The sequence below is a fragment of the Heloderma suspectum genome, chromosome 5 (assembly GCF_057233095.1).
Source record: "Heloderma suspectum isolate Gila_16-S chromosome 5, 16-S_ref, whole genome shotgun sequence".
Lineage (NCBI taxonomy): Eukaryota > Metazoa > Chordata > Lepidosauria > Squamata > Helodermatidae > Heloderma > Heloderma suspectum.
Window position 1 is genome coordinate 20,603,934 of NC_139462.1, and position 21,787 is coordinate 20,625,720.

Genomic DNA, 21,787 nt, shown 5'->3' on the forward strand with positions numbered 1-21,787 from the left:
AAAGAAACTGAAGAACTGAAGTGTTGGGCAGAAGATTTAATAAAATCGGCAGTGACCCTTAAAAAGATGTGTTCTCACAAAAAAGAGGAGGCGAGCTCGTCTACTGCTCATCAGTCATCGTCTACTGCTCAAGACTTGCACCCCCTTGAGATGTACGTCAAACCAAAGAAGGAAAAAGGTTTTTTTAAAAAAAAGATTCAGAATAGAGAGAGGAAACAGCAAAAGGCTCAAGGTCGAGCTGAGAGAAAAAAGAACAAGATCTGTGGCTGTTAATTAGAGAAATGTTGCAGGACAGCCTGGCTTTTAACAAAGCGTGGGAGCGTGAGAGTGTAAGGCCAAAGAAGTAGCTGTTAGCCTAGTGTGCCGAGAGAGGGGGGGCAGGAAAATTGCCCACAACATTCTGAGTTGTGCAACATCATCACCTCGCCTAATTGAGATTTCTCGCCTGAGGAATGGAAACTAAAAATGAATACCCAGAAGATGAAGGCGCAAAATGGAAAATAAAGGTGAAGAATCAGCCCCCAGGGCACAGGCTAGACCCCTCTTCGAGTGGAAAGTGTGCCATAAGACTGTCCCAAGGCAGAATGAAGCAGAAAGACCACAATAAAGATCTCTGTCAAGGTAGCCGTGTTTAGCTTTGAACTGTCCTAGAATTTCGTAAAGCCTGTAGACCATCAGCTATATGATTTCTGAAAAGCGTAACCGTTAAGCTTTTGCCGTGGGATTCCCTACAATGAAGAAATCTCACTAATTTAAGTGTCCAGTGTTGGACTGCCTAAATGTGTGTGCTGAAGAGACTGAGAAACTGTTGCAGAACCCAGAGTCAGAGAGAGCACGGAGTGAAGGAAAAAGAGATTCTTTATTTAACGCGCGGGCTTAAGGCTGGAATCATTTCCAAAGAGCCAGAAGCCCCGAAATACATCAGCACATTGTTTTTATAGACATTGTGACACATATGAAACGGCTCCTCCTCCCCCTCCCGCGTGGGGTTGCAGTCCTCAACATTTCTTCTCCCAGCACCATTGTTTATAATACAAGAACTGGGTTATAGGGTAGCCATGATAAGGAGAGAACAGAAGAGAACAGCAGAGAACAAGATATACAATTGTATGACCTTTGACAAGATAAGGAATTCCTGTGTCTCGTCAGCTTACAACAATATATTCAAGGGAGAAAGAGCTCAGCAAGAACATGACGCATGAGACTGCATGAGGCTACTTAGTCTGACCCCCAATATGGCTGCTACATTCCCCCCTTAAATGCATAATTTCATTACAATTATAGCATTTCTGATAACCATACAAAGCTTTTTGTGACATACATATTACTTAGCCTCTTGTTGGTCTATTAGAGCGTAGAGGGCAGCAGTTTTACTAGCTGAGACATAAAACAGATTGGTTAAACAGCGCATAAGACAAGGAACGCAGAGACATAACAGAACTTTTATGAACAACACTAGTAGAATTAGGATGAACAATGCTTCAAGCCAGCTAAGATCTGGAAGCCAAGGGGTTAACTAATTTAGCTAATTGTTTTGTCTTATTGTTTTGTTAGCTACTATATTGTGCAGCTTGTTGATCTGTTCATCTACAGCATTGCCATTATCAGTTAAGTTAAAACAACAGAGCTTTTGGTGTGTCTCACAACTTAAATGATGAAGAAGGTGCAGCTCTATTTTCTAGAACTGCACCTCTTAGATCACGCAACTCTTTATTTAACAATGACAATGCTCGTGAGGTGGCATTTATGCTTTTGGCTAAGCTGCAAGCTAACCGGTTGATCTCTAGACCATCAGCCAAGGCTAAACCTGGAACCCCAACCAGTGACATTGCTAAGGCCAATTTTTCTGAGTCAGAATGTAACTGCACATGACTATTACAATTTTTAGTTAGTTGGAGCGCTCGAGGCTGCTGTCGACGGATTTTCTCGGGCCACAGGGGAAGAATTGGCACCAGTTCAATTGGCGGCTGAGGCAACATGGGTGGTTATTAGACAAGTTGGCAGGAATGAATGACCAAGTGCGGGAACTACATGTCTAAAACCATCCATGAGGCAAAAGTATGTGGGCATCATTAAAAGATATGTTTTGAATTTTATTACAGTGGAAGGGGGCCAGGGATAGCTTTATATTTTCCGGAAAATTTTTTACAATTAAGCATTCGTGTACACGTAGCATTTGTTTCAGCAACGATGGGGGTGCGTAGAGTGAACTCTGTAGGGGGTAGGATTTTTGCAACCACGCCCCAATTAGCATTTTGGGAATAAGTTAAACTTACACCATAAACTCTTAATATGGTATCTTTTTGAATTTTCCCAGGATGTCTACGGACAGGTATTAGGCAAGAGCTAATAAGCCTGTTTGCAGGTATACCTCTTGGCAAACAAAAATGTTTTACTCTCGTGATGTTAGCCAGGTGAAGCCAGTAATTATCAGCAAATTACTGGGGCAAACTCTCCTTCCAGGGGCAGACCCCCCTTTTTGCACCTTGTGTTAAGGAAACACAATGCAACACTACTAACACTACAACACGCATGTTTGATCTTCTTTGGGATCTGACTGTACGCCGGGCAGCTATTCACCTGGCAAGCTGCAGTAGGGTCTAGTCCCCTTCTTCAATTCTCCAGTTGCAGTTCTGACCATACGCAGGGGAACAGTCTCCCGGTGTGTCCACAGTAAGGTCTAGCCTGAGTCTTCTTACTGCTTCTTCAGAATGATTTTTAAAGGATTTTCAGGATTTCTGTTTACAGTCTACTCTCCCCCTCTCGCTCTCTTGACTCGTGTCCAATGTATCCAGGGTTTAACTCCAGCTGCTTTCATAGCTGCGGGGGTGGAAAGTATGACAGTTCTCAGTCCTCTCTATCTGGGAGTCAAAGGGTTATTTTTCCCTCTTTAACTCATACTTTAACTCTTGGTTGGAAAGGATGAACTTCTGTGATGGGAATGGCTTATTTTTTAAGACAAAGCGACGCTGGGCTTGAAGAACTTTGCTCAGTGTTTGGACTTCTTGTTTAAGGCTAACGTTTGCTTGCTCTTGATGCCGCTCCAGTGTCAATTATGAAGTCAATGTCACGGCCCCTCTCAAGCTGTCTCCCTCTTCGCCCATTCTGGCCCCTTTGGTTTTCTCTTTTGTATTTGATTTATTTTATTTGGGCATTCATGCCACTAATGTCCATCTTGTCTACACTGGGCACACTGGTTCTTTTTTTAAGAATCTTCTGCCTTTGCCGGGTCTTCTTTTCTTCTTTCGTCCACGTCTTCTTGGGCCTCTGGGTCGAGGGGAGTGTACTGGCAATAGGCATCTGAAAGACGCTCCAAGTACGCTCTGGGGCCTCGGTGGCACCTTGCAGCACTTTAGACACTTTGGTCATATTAACTGACTTCTTCATACCTGCTTTCATGGCTTCTAACAGCAGGGTTTGATACTGGGTGAGGCGCTCTAGCCCCACTTGTGTTTTGGGATTCCAGCGGGGGGGGGGGTACTTACAAGGAGACTTTATTGGGTAACTTACAGCACACAGGCGTACTTAATGGTTGGATCAGACAGCTTCTCTGAACCATGAGCTATTGGGCTAAATGGGTTTTATACCATACATGAGGCAACACAACACTAGCAAGCATTTTCAGCATAGGCTAGAAGTGTTTGGTTCTCAGGCACAGCTTCCTTTAAACAACTTCACTTCCCAAAGTGCTTGATAACACTTTTATTCATTAGTATGGGAAGACATATTTTGTCTCTTTCTTTTGCTTTCTTTTTCTTTGCTGATCTGCCTGTATTGCAGATGTTTCAAACTTTTTACATAAAACTTTCTGCTCCATGCACCAGCCTTGTCTCTTTATTTGTCTTTTTCAAGTTAAACTCACTTACTTAAACCTTTCTGCCTTACACTAGTCCCAATGACACACATTTGGGATAGGCTCTTCTTCTCTTTCTAGTTACATTTTTTTCCATCTTAAAGAACTATTACATTATTGTGGCTACTTTACCCCAGGTAATAAGCTCCAGGCACAATCAGCTGCTTTTAATTTACCCTGGGGGCAACTATGGCCACGCTTTTTTTCTACAAATGTTTTTTCTTTGCCTCTTGCCTTTTTTTTCTTCTTTTTTTCTCCCTTTTCTATCTGTCTGCTACTTTCTCTATTCCCTCTTTTCTACTTGCCTTTGTCTTTTCTCCTTGTCATCCATTGGGAACCACACTTAGTATTATTTGGAGTTGCAACTAACACTAATCTGCAAATATCACATATATTTTATGATATCTAAGAAATCATAAAATATACACAACAAACTTTTTCTGCAATTTAACACAATGAATGGAAAGCACTTTTAGCACGGTTAGGCATGATGGAGCAGATCCAGCAATCATACTGCTCTTCTGGCTGAAAGCTCAGGGCCCATTAAAATAAAGGGACGGGCATACCCACACACGCAAAGAGTTCTAGGTCACCATTTTTGCATCGGCAACTCTATGCTGCATGTGTTCTGGCAGAAGGAAATCTAAAAGTCATAGATCAAACTCAGCCTGCTGTACACTGAGCTGACTACAAACACAGACACACGGTCCACAGCGATGAGAGTTTAAGTTTATCAAAAGCTTCACAGCACTGTCCATGGCAAGTCTTTGACAATTTAAAATTTTAGTTCATGTGCAGAGTGTCTCTAAAAAGCCCAGATGATGATGGAGACAAACACAGAAGGCTCTGGGCAATGAAGATGAGATGTTTCCAGCAAAGGCTCTCCACTTTTGCATCAGTTTAAAAAGGGAAAGTGTGGCCCTGCACCCCTTCTGACAGACAAGGGCCTTTAACTTTTTAGCAAGGCCTCTGTCTAAACAGAGCGGCACAGCTCAGCTCTCTAGCCGTGACGCTTTAACCTGGGCAACTCCTCTGTAAATTCTATTTTACTTCTGTCAGGTTCTCACAGACATTCTAAAAACTTACTCTTTTTTTTTTCTCTTCTAACCTGGTACACGAAAGCACTGAAACACTGAGTGCCGAAACTCAGGACGCTGGGGGGTGATGGGCATCGCCTTATACTTGCATTTTTCAGGCAGCCATTAATCTTCGGGGAGGCGGTGGGGTGATTTGCAGGACTTCAAAGGCAAGCTTCTCAGTTTGTCTGTATTTGTAAATCCCAGGCTCAAAACAGGACACAATGAGGTACAGGGCAGCCAAATTTTTGCTTTGGCACGAGCAACAAATAACTCGGGTCAGCTTTCTTCGCTGGGGTCTCAAACAGGAAAACAGTCTTAATTTAAAGTTGTAACATCACTGACAGCGTCAGCCAGCCAGCTACACAGATCTCATTGTTTTTTTAAGACAGTTGCTCCAGTATCTTCTTTTCTTCTCAATCAGGTTGGGTCTCCCAGCTTACACAGTTTATTGCAGCTTTCAGGAGCATGGTAGTAGCGTGATTTTGGCTTGGCCAGGAACATGCTGTCTGGTTTCTCGGTCTCTTCAGCACACACACTTAGGCAGTGTAACACTGGACACTCAAATCAGTGAGATTTCTTCATTGCAGGGAATCCCACGGCAAAAGCTTAATGGTTACGCTCTTCAGAAATCATATAGCTGATGGTCAGTAGCTACAGGCTCTTTGCAATTCTAACACAGTTCAAAGCTAAACACGGTTACCTTGACAGAGATCTTTAACGTGGTCTCTCTGCTTCATTCTGCTTTGGGACAGTCTTATGGCACACTTTTCACTCGAAGAGGGGTCTAGCCTGTGCTCTGGGGGCTGATTCTTCACCTTTATTTTCTATTTTGCCTTTATCTTCTGGGTCCTCATTTTCAGTTTCCATTTCTTAGGGATTTCATCTCAATTAGGCGAAGTGATGATGTTGCACAACTCAGAACGTTGTGGGCAATTTTCCTGCCCCCCCTCTCTCGGTGCGCTAGGCTAACAGCTACTTCTTCGGCCTTACACCCTCACGCTCCCACGCTTTGTTAAAAGCCAGACTGTCCTGAAACATTTTTCTAATTAACAGCCTCAGATCTTGTTCTTTTTTATCTCTCAGCTCGACCTTGAGCTTTTTGCTGTTTTCTCTCTCTATTCTGAATCTTTTTTAAAAAAAACTTTTTCCTTCTTTGTTTGACATACATCTCAAGGGGGTGCAAGTCTTGAGCAGTAGACGAGCTCGCCTCCCTTTTTTTGTGAGAACACATCTTTTTAAGGGTCACTGCCGATTTTATTAAATCTTCTGCCCAACACTTCAGTTCTTCAGTTTCTTTTATTAATGCTGATTGAGGTGTAAGAGGGGAACCTCCCGATCCCGTAGAGATGGAGGTCTCGGCAGACAATATGTGGGAGTTGAGGACCGTAGCTGAAATCGGTGAATTACTGCCAGTGGGGCTTGAAACTGATGGCGACAGTTCTAAGTCAAAGCGAGGGGCAATGCGTCTGCAGGGGGGATGGCAGGGGCTCAGGAGCCACAGGATCTGGATCTCGACGGGGCGGTCTTACAGTAACATGGGCCCGTGGTGGAAGCAGGGCACAAGCAGGTGGAAACGCCGTTAGCTCTGCCAGATCTTCACACGGGGCTTCTAACACTGGTTGTAATTTCTTTTTGGCCAATTTTTCTTTTCTGAGCACCAAAACTTTTGCCTGGGATTCTAGCCATTTCTTTAGCCATGGAGGAGAAGCGCGGACTATGGAATCTCATGAGTTTATGTAGGGAAATTGGTTGGGGTGCCCAGGTCTCCCAACCGCAATGGCATATACACGGCTGATTTTGCTGGGCTCCAAAGAGCCTTTAGTAGGCCATCCTACACTAAAAGACGGCAACTCTATTTCATACAAAGTCTGCAACCGTTGAGGATTCATGGGGGGGTCCCCATAATCTCCACTAAAACCTTTCTTAACGTTTGCTAGCATACATCCCAAGGGGGTGCAAGGTTTGCTTCCCCCACCACCCATAGCCTCCCTCTTAAATTGAAGACAGACACAATTAGGGAATGGGGATTGGTCAGTGAGTAAGGGGTCTCACTGGCCGACACAAGAGGATTTTACACACCATGCACTTTGCTACTGGCCTGGGCACCCGGACGGTCAACGGTATGCGTCAGAAACCGCAGTAGCCACTCACACAATCATCAGTTTCATCACTTTATTCATATGTCCCTGCCACCCACTTTTCCCACTTTTTACCAGAGCGGAAAGCGGCTTACCCAGCTTCCTCAGCTTCCTACTGAATACAGGCGTGCTGGGTACTGGCGCCCACTCGGGGGTGTGATCAGGCCCCCCTTCTACCCGCAAGGAGTAGGTACTTTTTGTATACGTATACGTATACCACCAACACTTCTTCATAAGGCGGGGCCCTCTTTTTTTCTGCCCAGTGGCCTTTCTCCCTAAAGGCGGGGCCCTCTTTTTCCCATATACTTGCCTTTCTCCTGAAGGCTTCCAATGTGGGTTTCAACTCAATTGCAGCTGCAATACAGATAGGGCTCAAGTTCCTTCCTCCGCTTCCCAAGGTTCTCTTGCTGCTCGCTGCCATTTGGGCGATCCCGGTGCAGGCTTTCTCCCATTCACTCGACAAAAAGGTCGGTGGCGCCAAGAAAGGGAGGCATGCGCCGAGCTCGTCTTCCCGGTGCGGCAATTAAGAGCAGGCAACTGCCACCTCTCTGTCTCAGAGCCTGCCACATCGAGTCACGGCACCATTTATGTTGCAGAACCCAGAGTTAGAGAGACCACGGAGTGAAGGAAAAAGAGAGTCTTTATTTAACGCGCGGGCTTAAGGCTGGAATCATTTCCAAAGAGCCAGAAGCCCCGAAATACATCAGCACATTGTTTTTATAGACATTGTGACACATATGAAACGGCTCCTCCTCCCCCTCCCGCGTGGGGTTGCAGTCCTCAACATTTCTTCTCCCAGCACCATTGTTTATAATACAAGAACTGGGTTATAGGATAGCCATAATAAGGAGAGAACAGAAGAGAACAGCAGAGAACAAGATATACAATTGTATGACCTTTGACAAGATAAGGAATTCCTGTGTCTCGTCAGCTTACAACAATATATTCAAGGGAGAAAGAGCTCAGCAAGAACATGAAGCATGAGACTGCATGAGGCTACTTAGTCTGACCCCCGATATGGCTGCTACAAAACCAGACAGCATGTTCCTGGCCAAGCCAAAATCACGCTACTACCATGCTCCTAGAAGCTGCAATAAACTGTGTAAGCTGGAAGACCCAACCTGATTGAAAAGAAAAGAAGATATTGGAGTAACTGTCTTAAAAAACAGTGAGATCTGTGTAGCTGGCTGGCTGACGCTGTTAGTGATGTTACAACTTTAAATTAAGACTGTTTTCCTGTTTGAGACCCCAGCGAAGAAAGCTGACCCGAGTTATTTGTTGCCTGTGCCAAAGCAAAGATTTAGCTGCCCTGTACCTCATCGTGTGTCCTGTCCTGTTTTAAGCTTGAGATTTACAAATACAAACAAACTGAGAAGCTTGCCTTTGAAGTCTTGCAAATCACCCCACCGCCTCCCCGAAGAAGATTAATGGCTGCCTGAAAAATGCAAGTATAAGGCGATGCCCATCACCCCCCAGCATCCTGAGTTTCGGCAATTTGCTTTCGTTTACCAAGTTGAAAGAGAAGAGAAAAAAAGTGTGTGCGCGTGCGTGTGTGTGTGTGTGGGCGTGCGATATTGTAAATCCCTGGCTAGCTTGTCTAGTGATAAATAGCCCCGAGAGCTTTCCCCCCCTAATTGCTGGATCTGCTCCATCATGCCTTACCATGCAAAAAGTGCTTTCCATGCATTGTGTTAAATTGCAGAAAACGTTTGTTGTGTATATTTGCAGATTAGTGTTAGTTGCAACTCCAAATAATACTGAGTGTGGTTCCCAATGAATGACAAAAGAAAGACAAAAGCAAGTCGAGAAAGAACTTTTCTACTTAGGAGCAAGTAGAAAAAACCAGAGAAACAGAGAAAGTAGCAGACAGATAGAGAAAGAAAAAAAAGAAGAAAGAAAAGGCAAGAGGCAAAGAGAAAGAACATTTGTAGAGAAGAAGCGTGGCCATAGTTGACCCAGGATGAGTTAAAAGCAGCTGATTGTGCCTGGAGCTTATTACCTAGGGTAAAGTAGCCACAATAATGTAATAGTTCTTTAAGATGAAAAAAAATGTAACTAAAAAGAGAAAAAAAGCCTATCCCAAATGTGTGTCATTGGGACTAGTGTAAGGCAGAAAGGTTTAAGTAAGTGAGTTTAACTTAAAAAAGACAAGGCTGGTGCATAGAGCAGAAAGTTTTATGTAAAAAGTTTGAAACATGATCTGCAATACAGGCAAATCAGCAAGAAAAAAAAGCAAAAGAAAGAGAGAAATTTGTCTTCCCATATTAATAAATAAAAGTGTTATCAAGCACCTTAGGAAGCAAAGTTGTTTACAGAAAGCTGTGCCTGAGAACCAAACACTTCTAGCCTATGCTAAAAATGCTTGCTAGTGTTGTGCTGCCTCATGAGTAACATGTATGGTATAAAACCCATTTAGCCCAATAGCTCGTGGTTCAGAGAAGCTGTCTGATCCAACCATTAGGTACGCCTGTGTGCTGTAAGTTACCCAATAAAGTCTCCTTGTAAATAAACTCCCCCCGTGCTAGAATCCCAAAACACAAGCGGAGCTAGAGCGCCTCACCCAGTATCAAACCCTGCTGTTAGAAGCCATGAAAGCAGGTATAAAGAAGTCAGTTAATATGACCAAAGTGTCTAAAGTGCTGCAAGGTGCCACCGAGGCCCCAGAGCATACTTGGAGCGTCTTTTAATTGCCTATCGCCAGTATACCCCCCTCGACCCAGAGGCCCAAGATGAAAGAAAAAATAGAAAAGACCCAGCAGAAGCAGAGGCACAGTGTGCCCAGTGTGGACAAGATGGACATCGGTGGCATGAATGCCCAAATAAAATGAATCAAATACACAAAGGAAAAAAACCAAACGGGCCAGAATGGGCGAGAGAGAAGACAGCTTGAAAGGGGCCGTGACATTAACTGTGAGAGGCCGTGACACTGACTTCATAATTGACACTAAAGTGGCCTCAAGAGCAAGCAAACGTTAGCCTTAAACAAGAAGTCCAAACACTAGGCGAAGTTCTTCAAGCCCAGCGTCACTTTGTCTTAGAAAATAAGCCATTCCCATCACAGAAGTTCATCCTTTCCAACCAGAAAATGAAGTATGAGTTAAAGAGGGAAAAATAACCCTTTAACCCCCAAGTGAAGAAGACCAAAAACCGTCATACTTTCCACCCCCGCAGCTATGAAAGCAGCTGGAGTTAAACCCTGGATACATTAGATACGAGTCAAAAGAGCAAGAAGCGGGGAGTAGACTGTAAACAGAAATCCTGAAAATCCTTTAAAAATCATTCTGAAGAAGCAGTAAGAAGACTCAGGCTAGACCCTACTGCAGCTTGCCAGTTGAATAGCTGCCCTGCGTACGGTCGGACCTGCAGTTAGAGAATTGAAGAGAGGGACTAGACCCTACTGCAGCTTGCCAGGTAAAAAGCTGCCCAGCGTACGGTCAGATCCCAAAGAAGATCAAACATGCGTGTTGTAGTGTTAGTAGTGTTGCATTGTGTTTCCTTAATAAGGTGCAAAAAAAGGGGGGCCAGCCCCTTGAAGGGGAAGTTTGTCCCAGCAATTCGCTGATAATTACTGGCTTCACCTAGCTAACATCACTAGAATAAAACATTTTTGTTTGCCAAAAGATATACCTGCAAACAGGCTTATTAGCTCTTGTCTAATCCCTGTCTGTAGACATCCTGGAAAAATTCAAAAAGATACCATGTTACGCAATTATGGTATAAACTTGACTTATTCCCAAAATGCTGATTGGGGTGTGGTTGCAAAGATCCTACCCCCTACAGAATTTACTTTACGCACCCCCATCGTTGCTGGAACAAATGCTATGTGTGCACAAATGCTTAATTGTCAAAAATTTTCCGGAAAATATAAAGCTATCCCTTTACCCCCTTCCACTGTAATGGCAATGCTATAAATAAACAGATCAACAATCTGCATGCATAATATAGTGCCTAACATAACAATGGGACAAAACAATTGGCTAAATTGGTTAACCCCTTGGCTTCCAGATCTTACCTAGCTTAAAAAGCATTGTTCATCCTAATTCTACCAGTGTTGTTCATAGAGATACTGTTATGCCTTTGCATAATATGCGCTGTTTAACCAATCTGTTTTATGTCTTGGCTAGTAAAACAGCCACCCTCTCTGCTCTAATAGCTCAACAAGATATTAAGTAAAAAGGTTGCTATAAGAGTCCTGTGTTATGCTTCGCAAACCAGAATGTCTATTTGTGTAATGAAATGCTATAATTGTAATGAAATTATGCATTTAAGGGGGGAATGTAGCAGCCAAATCAGGGGTCAGACTAAGAAGCTTCATGCAGTCTCATGCTTCATGTTCTTGCTGAGCTCTTTCTCCCTTGAATATATTGTTGTAAGCTGACCAGACACAGGAATTCCTTATCTTGTCAAAGGTCATACAGTTGTATATCTTGTTCTCTGCTGTTCTCTTCTGTTCTCTCCTTATCAAGGCTACCCTATAACCCAGTTCTTGTATTATAAACAATGGTGCTAAGAGAAGAAATGTTGAGAACTGCAACCCCACATGGGAGGGAGAAGAGGAGCCGTTTCCTATGTGTCACAATATCTATAAAAACAATGTGCTGATGTAAATCGCGGCTTCTGGCTCTTTGGAAAAGATTCCAGCCTTAAGCCCGTGCGTTAAATAAAGAAGAATCTCTTTTTCCTTCACTCCGTGGTCTCTCTGACTCTGATTTCTGCTACAAAACTGGGATTAAGTTGGGAGGAATTGCTTCATGGTGTCTTAAACTGGGCTTTAGTTGGAAGTGTAGGAAGCTGTGGAGGCGACAGGCAGCCAGAGAGATGATTGTACAATGAAAAACAGGCCACTTATGCTCACTCTTTGGCCATCTCCTAAGTAAGGTAAGCCCAAGAAATCCAAACCCAACCTATGAGAATTTCTTTGAAATTTCTTCACCATCAAATCTCTTTTCAAAAGCAATTTCTCTTCTATCAAATGGAATGAGAATGGTAAAAAAAAAATGTGGGAGAAATTTTTGGCAAAGCACTATTTTGAAGTCAGTGGTAAACCTGGCTGCGTAGGGAGGAAGCCCCATTAGGGTTAGATGGTAAAACTAGAAGTAGTGGTATGACCAGGTCCGAAATTTAGGATGAAGTCATCCAGACAGGGGTTACAAAAGGCAAAGGTTTCATCTGTTTGAGAGAGAGATCCTGAGAGAACAAGAAGCCTACCAAACATGATTACCTAGGTTCTGCCAACCACGCTGCCAGATAGATAACCATAAGATCTTAATGAAGACTGATTTGTTGGCTGAGAGGAACAGAACTTAAATTTTACTGCGAAATATGCTAGCCACTATTTCTATTATGCTTCTAATCATCCTAATTGCATTATATGTAGCCATATATTTCCCTTGTTTTATCATTTCAAAGTTTTGTTATTCTGTAATACTGTTGGAGCAATAAATATATATTTTGTGGTACTGCTTTGTGTGTGAGGGGTTTCAGGGACCACAACCCATATCAATTAATTCTGAAGCCCAGAACACTCAGCTAGGATTTACACTTCTGTTGCTGCGTGGGGTCTGTCTATACAGCTGCTGTTTTCTTGCTTGGTCAGGTGAATCACAGGGCTTCATGACATGGAGCTTTTATCCCGAGATTGAGATGGCTCCTTCACGGAAGTTTGTGGGCTCTTTACACAATGCAGTGATCATCCCAGGCATCTCCTGCACTAAATGCCTTTTGTTCCATTTTTAAATAGATTGCAGATAAATGAGCTATCAAATTACCCTATTGTGTTCCACTTCAGTTTCCTCTGTGAAAAAAGTTAAAGCAGCAAGAAGAGGAGTGAGATCAATGAAAGATGATGGAAGACTCAGATACAGGGAGAAGGGGAGGAGGGAAAGGTCTGCACTAGCTCCAGCTTCCGGACCAGCCTCGAGGGCAGCCCCACACAGAGAGCATTGCAGCTTTATGTGGGGACCCCAGCCTTAGAGGAGGGGTGTTATACCAAAGGCTGGCCCTCTGGCGTTGCCCAGATGGCCACCCCCACCCCCTTCCCTCCGTCCAACAATCGGTTTCCAGCCTGTTGCACATCCCCCCCTTCTAAAAGGTTGAAATGCCTCTCCTAAGACTTTGTTAGTGGCAGTAAGCTAAAAACTAACATATGCTGGTATTTTCAGTAGTTTGGCCATGCCGCTTTTTGCCTTCAGCCCCACACACCACTGGAATGCGGCTCCCAAAAGCTTCTCCAGAACAGTATTTGGCCCTTGGGCTGAAAGAGATTCAACACCTCTGCCTTAGAGGTCCTACATTTAGGGTGCAATCCCATGCAGGTTTAGAAAGGAAAAGGTCCTACAACTCCCAGCATTTGCCAGCCAGCATAGGTGGGAGTTGTAGGACTTTTTCCTGTCTAAACCTGCATAGGATTGCACCCTAAATGTTTTCCATATTCTGCACACTAGTGATCCCACAGTGTACACTCTTGGACTATATTCAGGGGTATAGAAGATGCGGAAGACGTAATAATAGGGGAAAGGCTGCACAGACTGAGCAGATGGAAATGGACAGAAGGGATCAGTATTTCCAAGGAAACACCAACACTGAGTATATAGATGGAATTCTCTCCCAGTTTTTTAAATGAAAGAGAGATGAGGAATGGGATGATTTCTCATGTCAAAAGAGGGGAAATAATAGCCTCCTTTAGGTTTGAAGGGAGAAGAAAAGAGACAGACTGAAAATATGCCCTGGATGAGAAAGCATGGAAAGGACAATAGCAACAAACAAGACAGAATACATGTATGGCAGCAGGGGACACGGACCCTGTATTTTTCATAGCCTGTGATCCAGAGGGAATTTTGGCAGGTGCAGCTGATCCGCAGAGGTAAATAAACAGCTGCTTCCTGGTCCAGAATCTCCAAAGCACCAGATGCCCAACTTCTATCGCATCTGATCACCCTCAGTATACAGCTGCCTAGTAAATCAGGAAACGGTGGTCTAAGCAGAATACGTTAAACTATTTAAAATAGCACGGTTTCTCAATCCTTATGTTTGTGGGGAAACGTCTTAGAAAGAAGAAGGGGGCTGTGTGAGGGGCTTCTTGCAAATGGGGCAAGGATCCAGTGATACTTGCCATAGGACAGGTGTTGCAGAACCTCCGGACCTCAGGACCAGGGGCCAAATTTAGCCCTCCAAGGGTTCTAATCCAGCCCTCCAGGATTTCCCAGAAGGCCCACCTGCTTTCTACAGCCACCAATCCTTTCCCGGCTGTTCTGCTGTTTCCCCTCCATTCCAAAAGCTTGAAATGCCTTTCCTAGGGGTTAGTTACTGGCTGTAAGAGCTTTAAGTGAAAGGCCCTGCCCCTTTTGCCTTTGGCCCCGCCCACCGTTGGAATGTGGCTCCCAGAAGCTTGTCTGAAATGGAATTTGGCCCTCCAGATGAAAGAGGCTGTGCATCCTGCCATAGGATGTAACCCAGTCCTCCTACTGGGCTACATACTGAGAGAGAGGAGAGAGGAGTGTCTCTCTGTCTTTTGTCTCAGTACATATAATTCTTTAAAGGTTTATCCCTTGGGCACTGTAACTAAACACGCACACACATTTTAAGAGAATCTGTCCATGCTCAGAAACTCTCCACAGTATTATCTAGTTCAGCCTTCCCTCTATGTGGCACCCTCCAGATGTTTTGGACTACAGCTGCCTGGGCCATTGACAATGCTGGCTGGGGCTGATGGGAGTTGTAATCCAAAATATCTGGAAAGTGCCAGGTTGGGGATAGCTGATCTAGGAGACAATCAGTCATGTCCAGAGCACCTCCCTCAAATCCACTGGGTGGTTTCCACTCTGTCTTGACTGGAACATCCCAGAGGAAGCTGCTCCCATTCACACCTCTGACCCACTTTGCTGGGTTCTTGTTAGTACATTTTTATGACCAGTTCCTCTGCCTACATGAGGAGCCTCAGGAGTCCCAAGGAAGGTTTACTCTCCACCTGATTTGACCTTCCTCCCCCAACCCCCTTTTTGAATCACCAGAGAGAAAAAGCATCTTCCCAATGCCATTGTCTGTCTCTGAAATGTCTGCTACAGCCTACCAGGGATGACGCATGCCATAGGCATGAAAGGAAAAGCCCTGTAGGTTACTACGTCCACCTGGGGTATAATATAATGCAGCTAGTATATACATGTGTTCTTTCTTTTTATTCATAATAGTTTAAAGACATGTATATAAACAAATAAGAGCACCTCTACACCAGCCTAAAATCCCAAATTTAAAATGGGGCTTTCTGCTTCCGTTTTAAATGCAGGATCATGATGGACTCCCTTTACATGCGCTTCCTTCCCCCCACCCACTTTTCCCCCTTATCTGAGTCTTCCATTATACAGCTGCTCCTCTTATTGTGGGTTTTCCATTTGCATGAGGGAACTCAAGCGGAACTCAAGCATGGTAATTTGACGGCTCTTTATCTCCAATCTTTAAAAAAACAGACTAAAGGTCATTTAGTGGGGGAGACGCCCTGGAGGTCGACAGCATCATCTAAAGGACCCACAAACTTCTGTGAGTCACCAATCTCAATAGCAGGATAAAAGCTCCATGTTAAGGCTCAATCAACAGTACACACCAAATTAAGCAAGTCAATAGTTCCAATGTATGTTGTTGTTGTTCAGTCGTTCAGTTGTGTCCGACTCTTCGTGACCCCATGGACCATAGCACGCCAGGCCTTCTTGTCCTCCGCTCTCTCCCGGAGTGTGCTCAAGTTTCCAATGTATGTACATCATATCAAACGTATCAGTCCACCAAATGGGGAGAGCAATCTGGGGACAGAGTCTGTGGGGCCATAGGTTAATTCGGATTCCTGGATCTGATGTCAAAGTCAGTGGAGAGAACCTTACCGGCTGCCTCTCCGAGATCGCAAAGGTGACCTCGGAGCAAAGGGAAAGGGTGTGTGCCAGTGGGTGGGAAGGGGAGGGAACTGAGGAAGCAGGAAGCAAGCTGTCCCCAACCTCCGTCCTTCTCCCTCCCTGATGCTTCAGCTAGATGGGTGAAAATGCCCGTCTAACTGAAATGCAGAGCGGGGGCAGCATGGTGGCGAAAATCACCTCCCCACTCCTTCCACTCTGCATAGGATTCCCATCAGCCTTTGAGTTCAGTGGCTGATGGGAATCCCGATAGGATCATGCCCTAAGAGACTGAGGCATTTGATATGATGTATATACATTGGAACTATTAACTTCCTCTGTAATTTGGTGCGTACTATCGATTGTGCCTTATTTGTTTATATACATGTCTTTAAACTATTACAAATGCACTTCTTTTTATTCTATAGATATTAATTGACTGCAGTTCTGTGAAGTTCATTGCACCTTGTGTGTTTTTGTTGAATTCTAACTGAGGATCCTGTCTGGTTTTGTTCTTTTCTTTTTAAGGCAATGGCACATTTCTTTCATTCTTATACTGATTTAAATAAATCAGTTCTTTTAACTTCAACTCTGAAAGGGATTGAGTTTCTTTTGCATAGCATTGGCACAAAGTTTAAGCTGCCTTAGCCATTTTGCCTACACTAAAGCTTCTTTTTTTACTTTAAAAAAATTATTGTATAAATAAAATTTTTCAAAGGAACCTATGAGAACAACATATGAAGCAGCCAGCTTAGACCAACAGTTCTTCATATCAACATAAATGGGTTGCCAGCCATTGTTTAAACCACTTCCGTTGTTGCTCAAAGTTAGCACCAAACCTCCCTCCCTGGCTAGCTCTAATAATCCAACTTAGAGAGCAATCTTACCAGGATCGACGGTCGCCTCTGACCCCAGGGGCAACTGCCTATCCAGTGCAGGGCGGGAGAAGTAGTGAGGAGTAGATCTCCTCCCCACTCCCCCAGCCCTGCTTTTGCAACTAGACAGCCGATTTCGGCTGTCTAGCCGTGGGACCTCGGAGCGTGGGAAGCATCTGCCGGATAACACATCGGATGTGTCCTACTGGATTTCTGACTTCTCCACCCCAGCCTGCCCCCGGGAATGCCCCGTTTTCGCCGTTCTGTGCTGCTCTTACGAGCACAGAGCACAGGGCTGATCCATGCTGCCTACGAGGCAGCGCAAGAGGTGGTGGGGGTCGGTTCCTGGGAACTGACCTGTCCAGTGGCCATCTAGCTGCTGACTAGCAGCGATAGCATTGTGCCCTTAAATTATTTAGAACTGCAAACTCCCATTGCTTAATATACCACTTTGTCATTCTTGGGGATCACCGCAGACAGTGACTGTAGCCATGAAATTAAAAGATGCATGCTCCTTGGGAGGAAAGCTATGGCAAACCTAGACAGCATAGTAAGAAGCAGAGACATCACCTTGCCGACAAATGTTCATATAATCAAAGCTATGGTTTTCCCAGTAGCAACGTATGGCTGTGAGAGCTGGACTATAAGGAAGGCTGAGCGCCAAAGAATTGATGCTTTTGAACTGTGGTGCTGGAGAAGACTCTTATGAGTCCCCGGGACTGCTAGGAGGTCAAATCAGTCAATCCTAAAGGAAATCAACCTTGACTGCTCATTGGAAGGACAGATACTGAAGCTGAAGCTCAAATATTTTGGCCACCTAATGCGAAGAGAAAAGTCACTGGAAAAGACCCTGATGCTGGGAAAGATTGAAGGCAAAAGGAGAAGGGGACGGCAGAGGATGAGATAGCTAGATAGCATCACCAATGCAATGAATATGAACTTGAGCACACCCCGGGAGAGAGCGGAGGACAGGAAGGCCTGGCATGCTATGGTCCATGGGGTTACAAAGAGTCGGACATGACTGAACGACTGAACAACAACAAATTCTTGGGACTTGATTAGATTTCCAATGCATTGCATATACTACTCTAGTGGTGACAAACTTTTGATAAGTGAATGTTTCCTTACATTTATCAAATCTTTAAAGTTTGTTAATTAAAAAAAATTTTTTTAGGTCTGTTCTTTTCCATAAATGCATACTGTAAGTCTGAATGGGCATGTGCTGAGACTAAGGTATTAAAATATGGATGGTGGTAGTGCTACCCAGGAGCAAATAACACACAGAGTATCTTGCAGCCTCTGTCTTAACTCAAATGAGGGTGAAAGAGTGCTCATAGCACATATGGTGGCATAGTTTAATGTTGTTCATGTGGTGTGCTGTGCTTTATAGAGGTTGTTAACTGCTCGATTATTTGGTGTGCTATGTTTTATGTAGGTTGTTAGCTGTTAGTTGTGAAGAAGGGCAGGATATAAATCAAGGACGATGACAATGATGACGCTGGGAGTTCAAAATCCATGGCTCATGCAAAAATCAGTTTCCCCAACTGTGTTTACCAGAGAGTGGGAAATCGGGTTGCGACCTGTCCCTTTTGGATAAGTTTAGGATACTAAAAAGTAAGTCAATGCTAGCAGTAAGCTTTCCCAGTGCAGGGAAATCAGCTACTCCAATGGCATCCATGAAGTGGTCCCCAATGTGGCACCCGTGGGCACCTGCAAAACTTTTAAATTTCCCCCTATTTATTATATGTACATTTATATATATCCATAGCAATGAATACATATGACATGCATACAACTTTCTAGCAATTATGCATAGGCTTCAACAAAAGCGAACCAACTATCCAAGTAAGTATCCATCTGAAGGTGGCGTCTATATGCCACCCATTCAAATACTGAAAGCATTGTAAGGTCCTCAATCCATTGCATTAAAGGAAGTGAGCGTTTATCCTTTCAATGATGTAATATCAGTCTTTTCGCTATCAAAAGGGCATGGAGAATCCATTAATGCTGACCATTTGTTAATTTCCATGAAACAGAAAAATAATTTAAAAGAGCGAATAGTGAATATTAAAGACAGTTCCAGTACAAAGTGTCTCTGTGTAATAACTTCCTCCCAAAAAGAAGCAATTACTGGACACTGCCAAAACATTTGTTTAAAAGAAGCATTAGCTGTATCGCACTGCCAGCAATTAGCTGTATTAGACAATCCCTTATTAAAGAGACATTGAGCGGTCGAATAGACATGAAGCAAAAGTTTTTGCTGAATAAGACACAGCCTAAGATCCATAGACGAAATAGGTGAATGCCAAAGTGGCGATTCACTGATGAGGCATTTTATGGTGGTGCCCACAGCAGCTTCTCAAATTCCCAAATGTCCCCATGGGTCCAAAAAAGTTGGGGACCCTGACCCCAACTTATTCTTTCTGAAGAGGAGGAAAGAGAGAGGCTGTATCAGTGGGAAATGCAGTGGCTGGCTCTGCACATTTCCCTGGTCAAGGCAGGTCAAAGCTCGGGGAAGCTGCAGCTATTTGCCACACAGCGCTGCTGAGAAAGAGAGCAGAAGGACTGGGCCCCGGAGGCATCTCTCCACAGAATCCCATCACTGTAAGGGAAAGCACGGGTGAGATGCCTGCCTGTGTTAACCTGCATCTTCCTGAGGTCTCACAATGGGAAAAGGAAGGCGGCACCATTAACGCACAGCAGTGCAGCTAGGTAATTTTAGATGCTGGACATAAGGATCTTATAGGGGCCCCTTTAGACAGCCGTGTGTATTGCTTCAGCTGTGAAGCACACAGGCATCGTTTCTCTTCTCCCTGGTCCCCCATGTTTTACAATCACTTGTACATTCCCCATATGTTAGAATATTTGCCAACCCTGATTTAAAACCAAATGAACTCTGAGCATGTCAGGTTTGCATTTTAAGCTCTCTTACACCACAGCACCACCATCACTACAGGAATTAAGTGGAGTTGGCTTCTGCTGCCAAAAGCTATTCTCAATGAAAAAGAAAAGGAAAGGAAAGGTTCCTCTTGTGCAAGCAAGATTACTCATTACTGACCCCTAGAAGGACGCCATTTTTCCTTGGCATTTTCCTGGCAGACTATAGCGGGGTGGTTTGCCATTGCCTTCCCCAGTCCTAACTACCTTTCCCCCACCAAACTGGGTACTCATTTTACCGACCTCGGAAGGATGGAGGGCTGAGTCAACCTGAGCCAGCTACCTGGAAACCAGCTTCCGCTGGGATCGAACTCAGGTTGTTTCGGTTGCATTACTGCCACCTCCCACTCTGCCCCACTAAATACAACAAACTGGGACACTGGAGTGCCCCAGATCCAGTGGGATTGGCAACCCAATCCTATCCATGTTTACTTGGAAGTTAACCCCACTGAGGGACTTACTCCCACGTAATCATGCATAAAATATCAACCTTGGTCATGACTAATTTTTGCCAGATTGTTCCCCTTGTATTCTCCTCAACAGTTACAGGCCCTCCAAACACACTCCCGATTTTGCGGAAGTCCAACTTTTGCAGCTAGGATGCTTTAGGAAAAATCAAGGAAATGCAAACCAGATTTTCCCGGCTTATATCATGTACTTGGGTAGCCAAGCAATTTAAATACATGCAAACAGATACTCTTGATAAACATACAAAAGTGGCATTGATTACAGGTTCTCCCCTGAAATTGAAATTAATTATTATGTTATTGTAGCTTCCGTCTCCAAAAGATCTCTCCATCAGCTAACTCTGTTCAGTACTTTCAAAGATGGAAAGAGAATCATATGGTAACATTAAACAGCAGTATGTCCGATTACATACTTGCTACTTACCAAGCGTTTAGAAACACAGAGAGAGAGACCACGCTCGGAGGAAGTTGGCTGTAACTATAGGTATTTTTCAGAACAGCAGCCTGCCCTCGTTGCTTCCCAAGACTTTAATTGGCCGTTTTCGTTTAAGGAAGTTGATTGCAGATAACTCCTCTTTGTTTGGTCGGGTAAGAAATTTCTTAACAAAATCAACCAGCCATTCTTTGTCACAGAGACAACGTCCTAGCCACACTTATCTGGGCGTGCCCTGTTGCACTCAATGGTGCTTACTTCTGGGTAGGACTGAACTGTGCTCTCTCTTCCCATCACACAGCCTACAAGGCAGATAATGGAAATATTAAAATTCAGTGCTGATTCCAGGTTTCTGGAGTGGAGGGGGGAGGAACTCCTGGGAAAGGACACCTTCAGTGGGCCCCCATCCCTCAGTGGATCCACTTCCTTAACGCTCTCTTTGTAAATATACCCGTCAGGTTTATATCTACTTGTGGTTAGAATGTAGGACAAGGCCTGGGGAAGAGGCTGGTTCAAACCCTCACCCAACCATACACCTTACTGAGTGATGTTGGGCCAGCCACAGTCTCCCAGCCTAACCTGCCTAACAGTTTTGTTGTGAGGATAACTTTGGGGGAATACCATCAGCAGGGGTCCCCAATGCGGCACCCACAGGGCCCTCCAACAGCACCCACAAAGCTCTCCCCTCCCTGCCCCATTAAAAAAAATTGTTTGAAGAAAAATGTTGGAAAATGTTAGAGCAGCCTTCTTTCTCTTCCTTTCTAAGCAATAGCCTTGCTCTTTTTCTCCCCTCTGCTCCTTTGCCTTGCTATTTCCCTCTCCCTCCCAGCCTCTAGCCTCACTATTCCCCCCACCTCTTTAGCACAGTTTCTTTCCCTCCTAGCCTCTAGCCTTGCCCTTTCTCTACCCTTTTGCCTTGCTGCCTCCCCCTCCCAGCCTCTAGCTTTGCTATTTCTCTCCCCACCCCTTCACCTTGCTGTTTCTCCCCCTCCCAGCCTCTAGTCTTGCTCTTTCTCTCTACCCTTTTGCCTTGCTATTTTCCCTGCCTTCCCTGCCTTCAGCCTCACGATTTCTCTCCCCCACCCCTCTTTAGCTCACTTTTAACTAGCCAGGCCCCCACAGCAGCCATTAT

The 21,787-nt window shown here is 44.4% G+C and overlaps 1 protein-coding gene across 20 annotated transcripts in view; it reads right to left on the reverse strand.

Moving 5' to 3' along the window:
- The window catches only part of PLAC8 (placenta associated 8), a 34,584-nt gene extending 13,880 nt beyond the window's left edge, over window positions 1-20,704 (reverse strand). For 3 of the 20 annotated variants that reach the window (XM_084855519.1, XM_084855523.1, XM_084855509.1), the window contains exon 1: window positions 20,647-20,704. Coding sequence is in view for 2 of the 20 variants with exons in the window: in XM_084855507.1 (XP_084711633.1) it covers window positions 4,962-5,025 (64 nt within the window). In the remaining 18 variants the exon portion in view is untranslated. Of the gene's footprint in view, window positions 1-1,321; window positions 1,378-2,276; window positions 2,864-4,939; window positions 6,990-7,165; window positions 7,194-7,380; window positions 7,764-8,385; window positions 8,574-20,646 lie in introns of those variants that run through there. The other 17 variants (XM_084855505.1, XM_084855506.1, XM_084855504.1 and 14 more) reach the window with 14 other exon arrangements.
- Window positions 20,705-21,787: the final 1,083 nt, after the last annotated feature.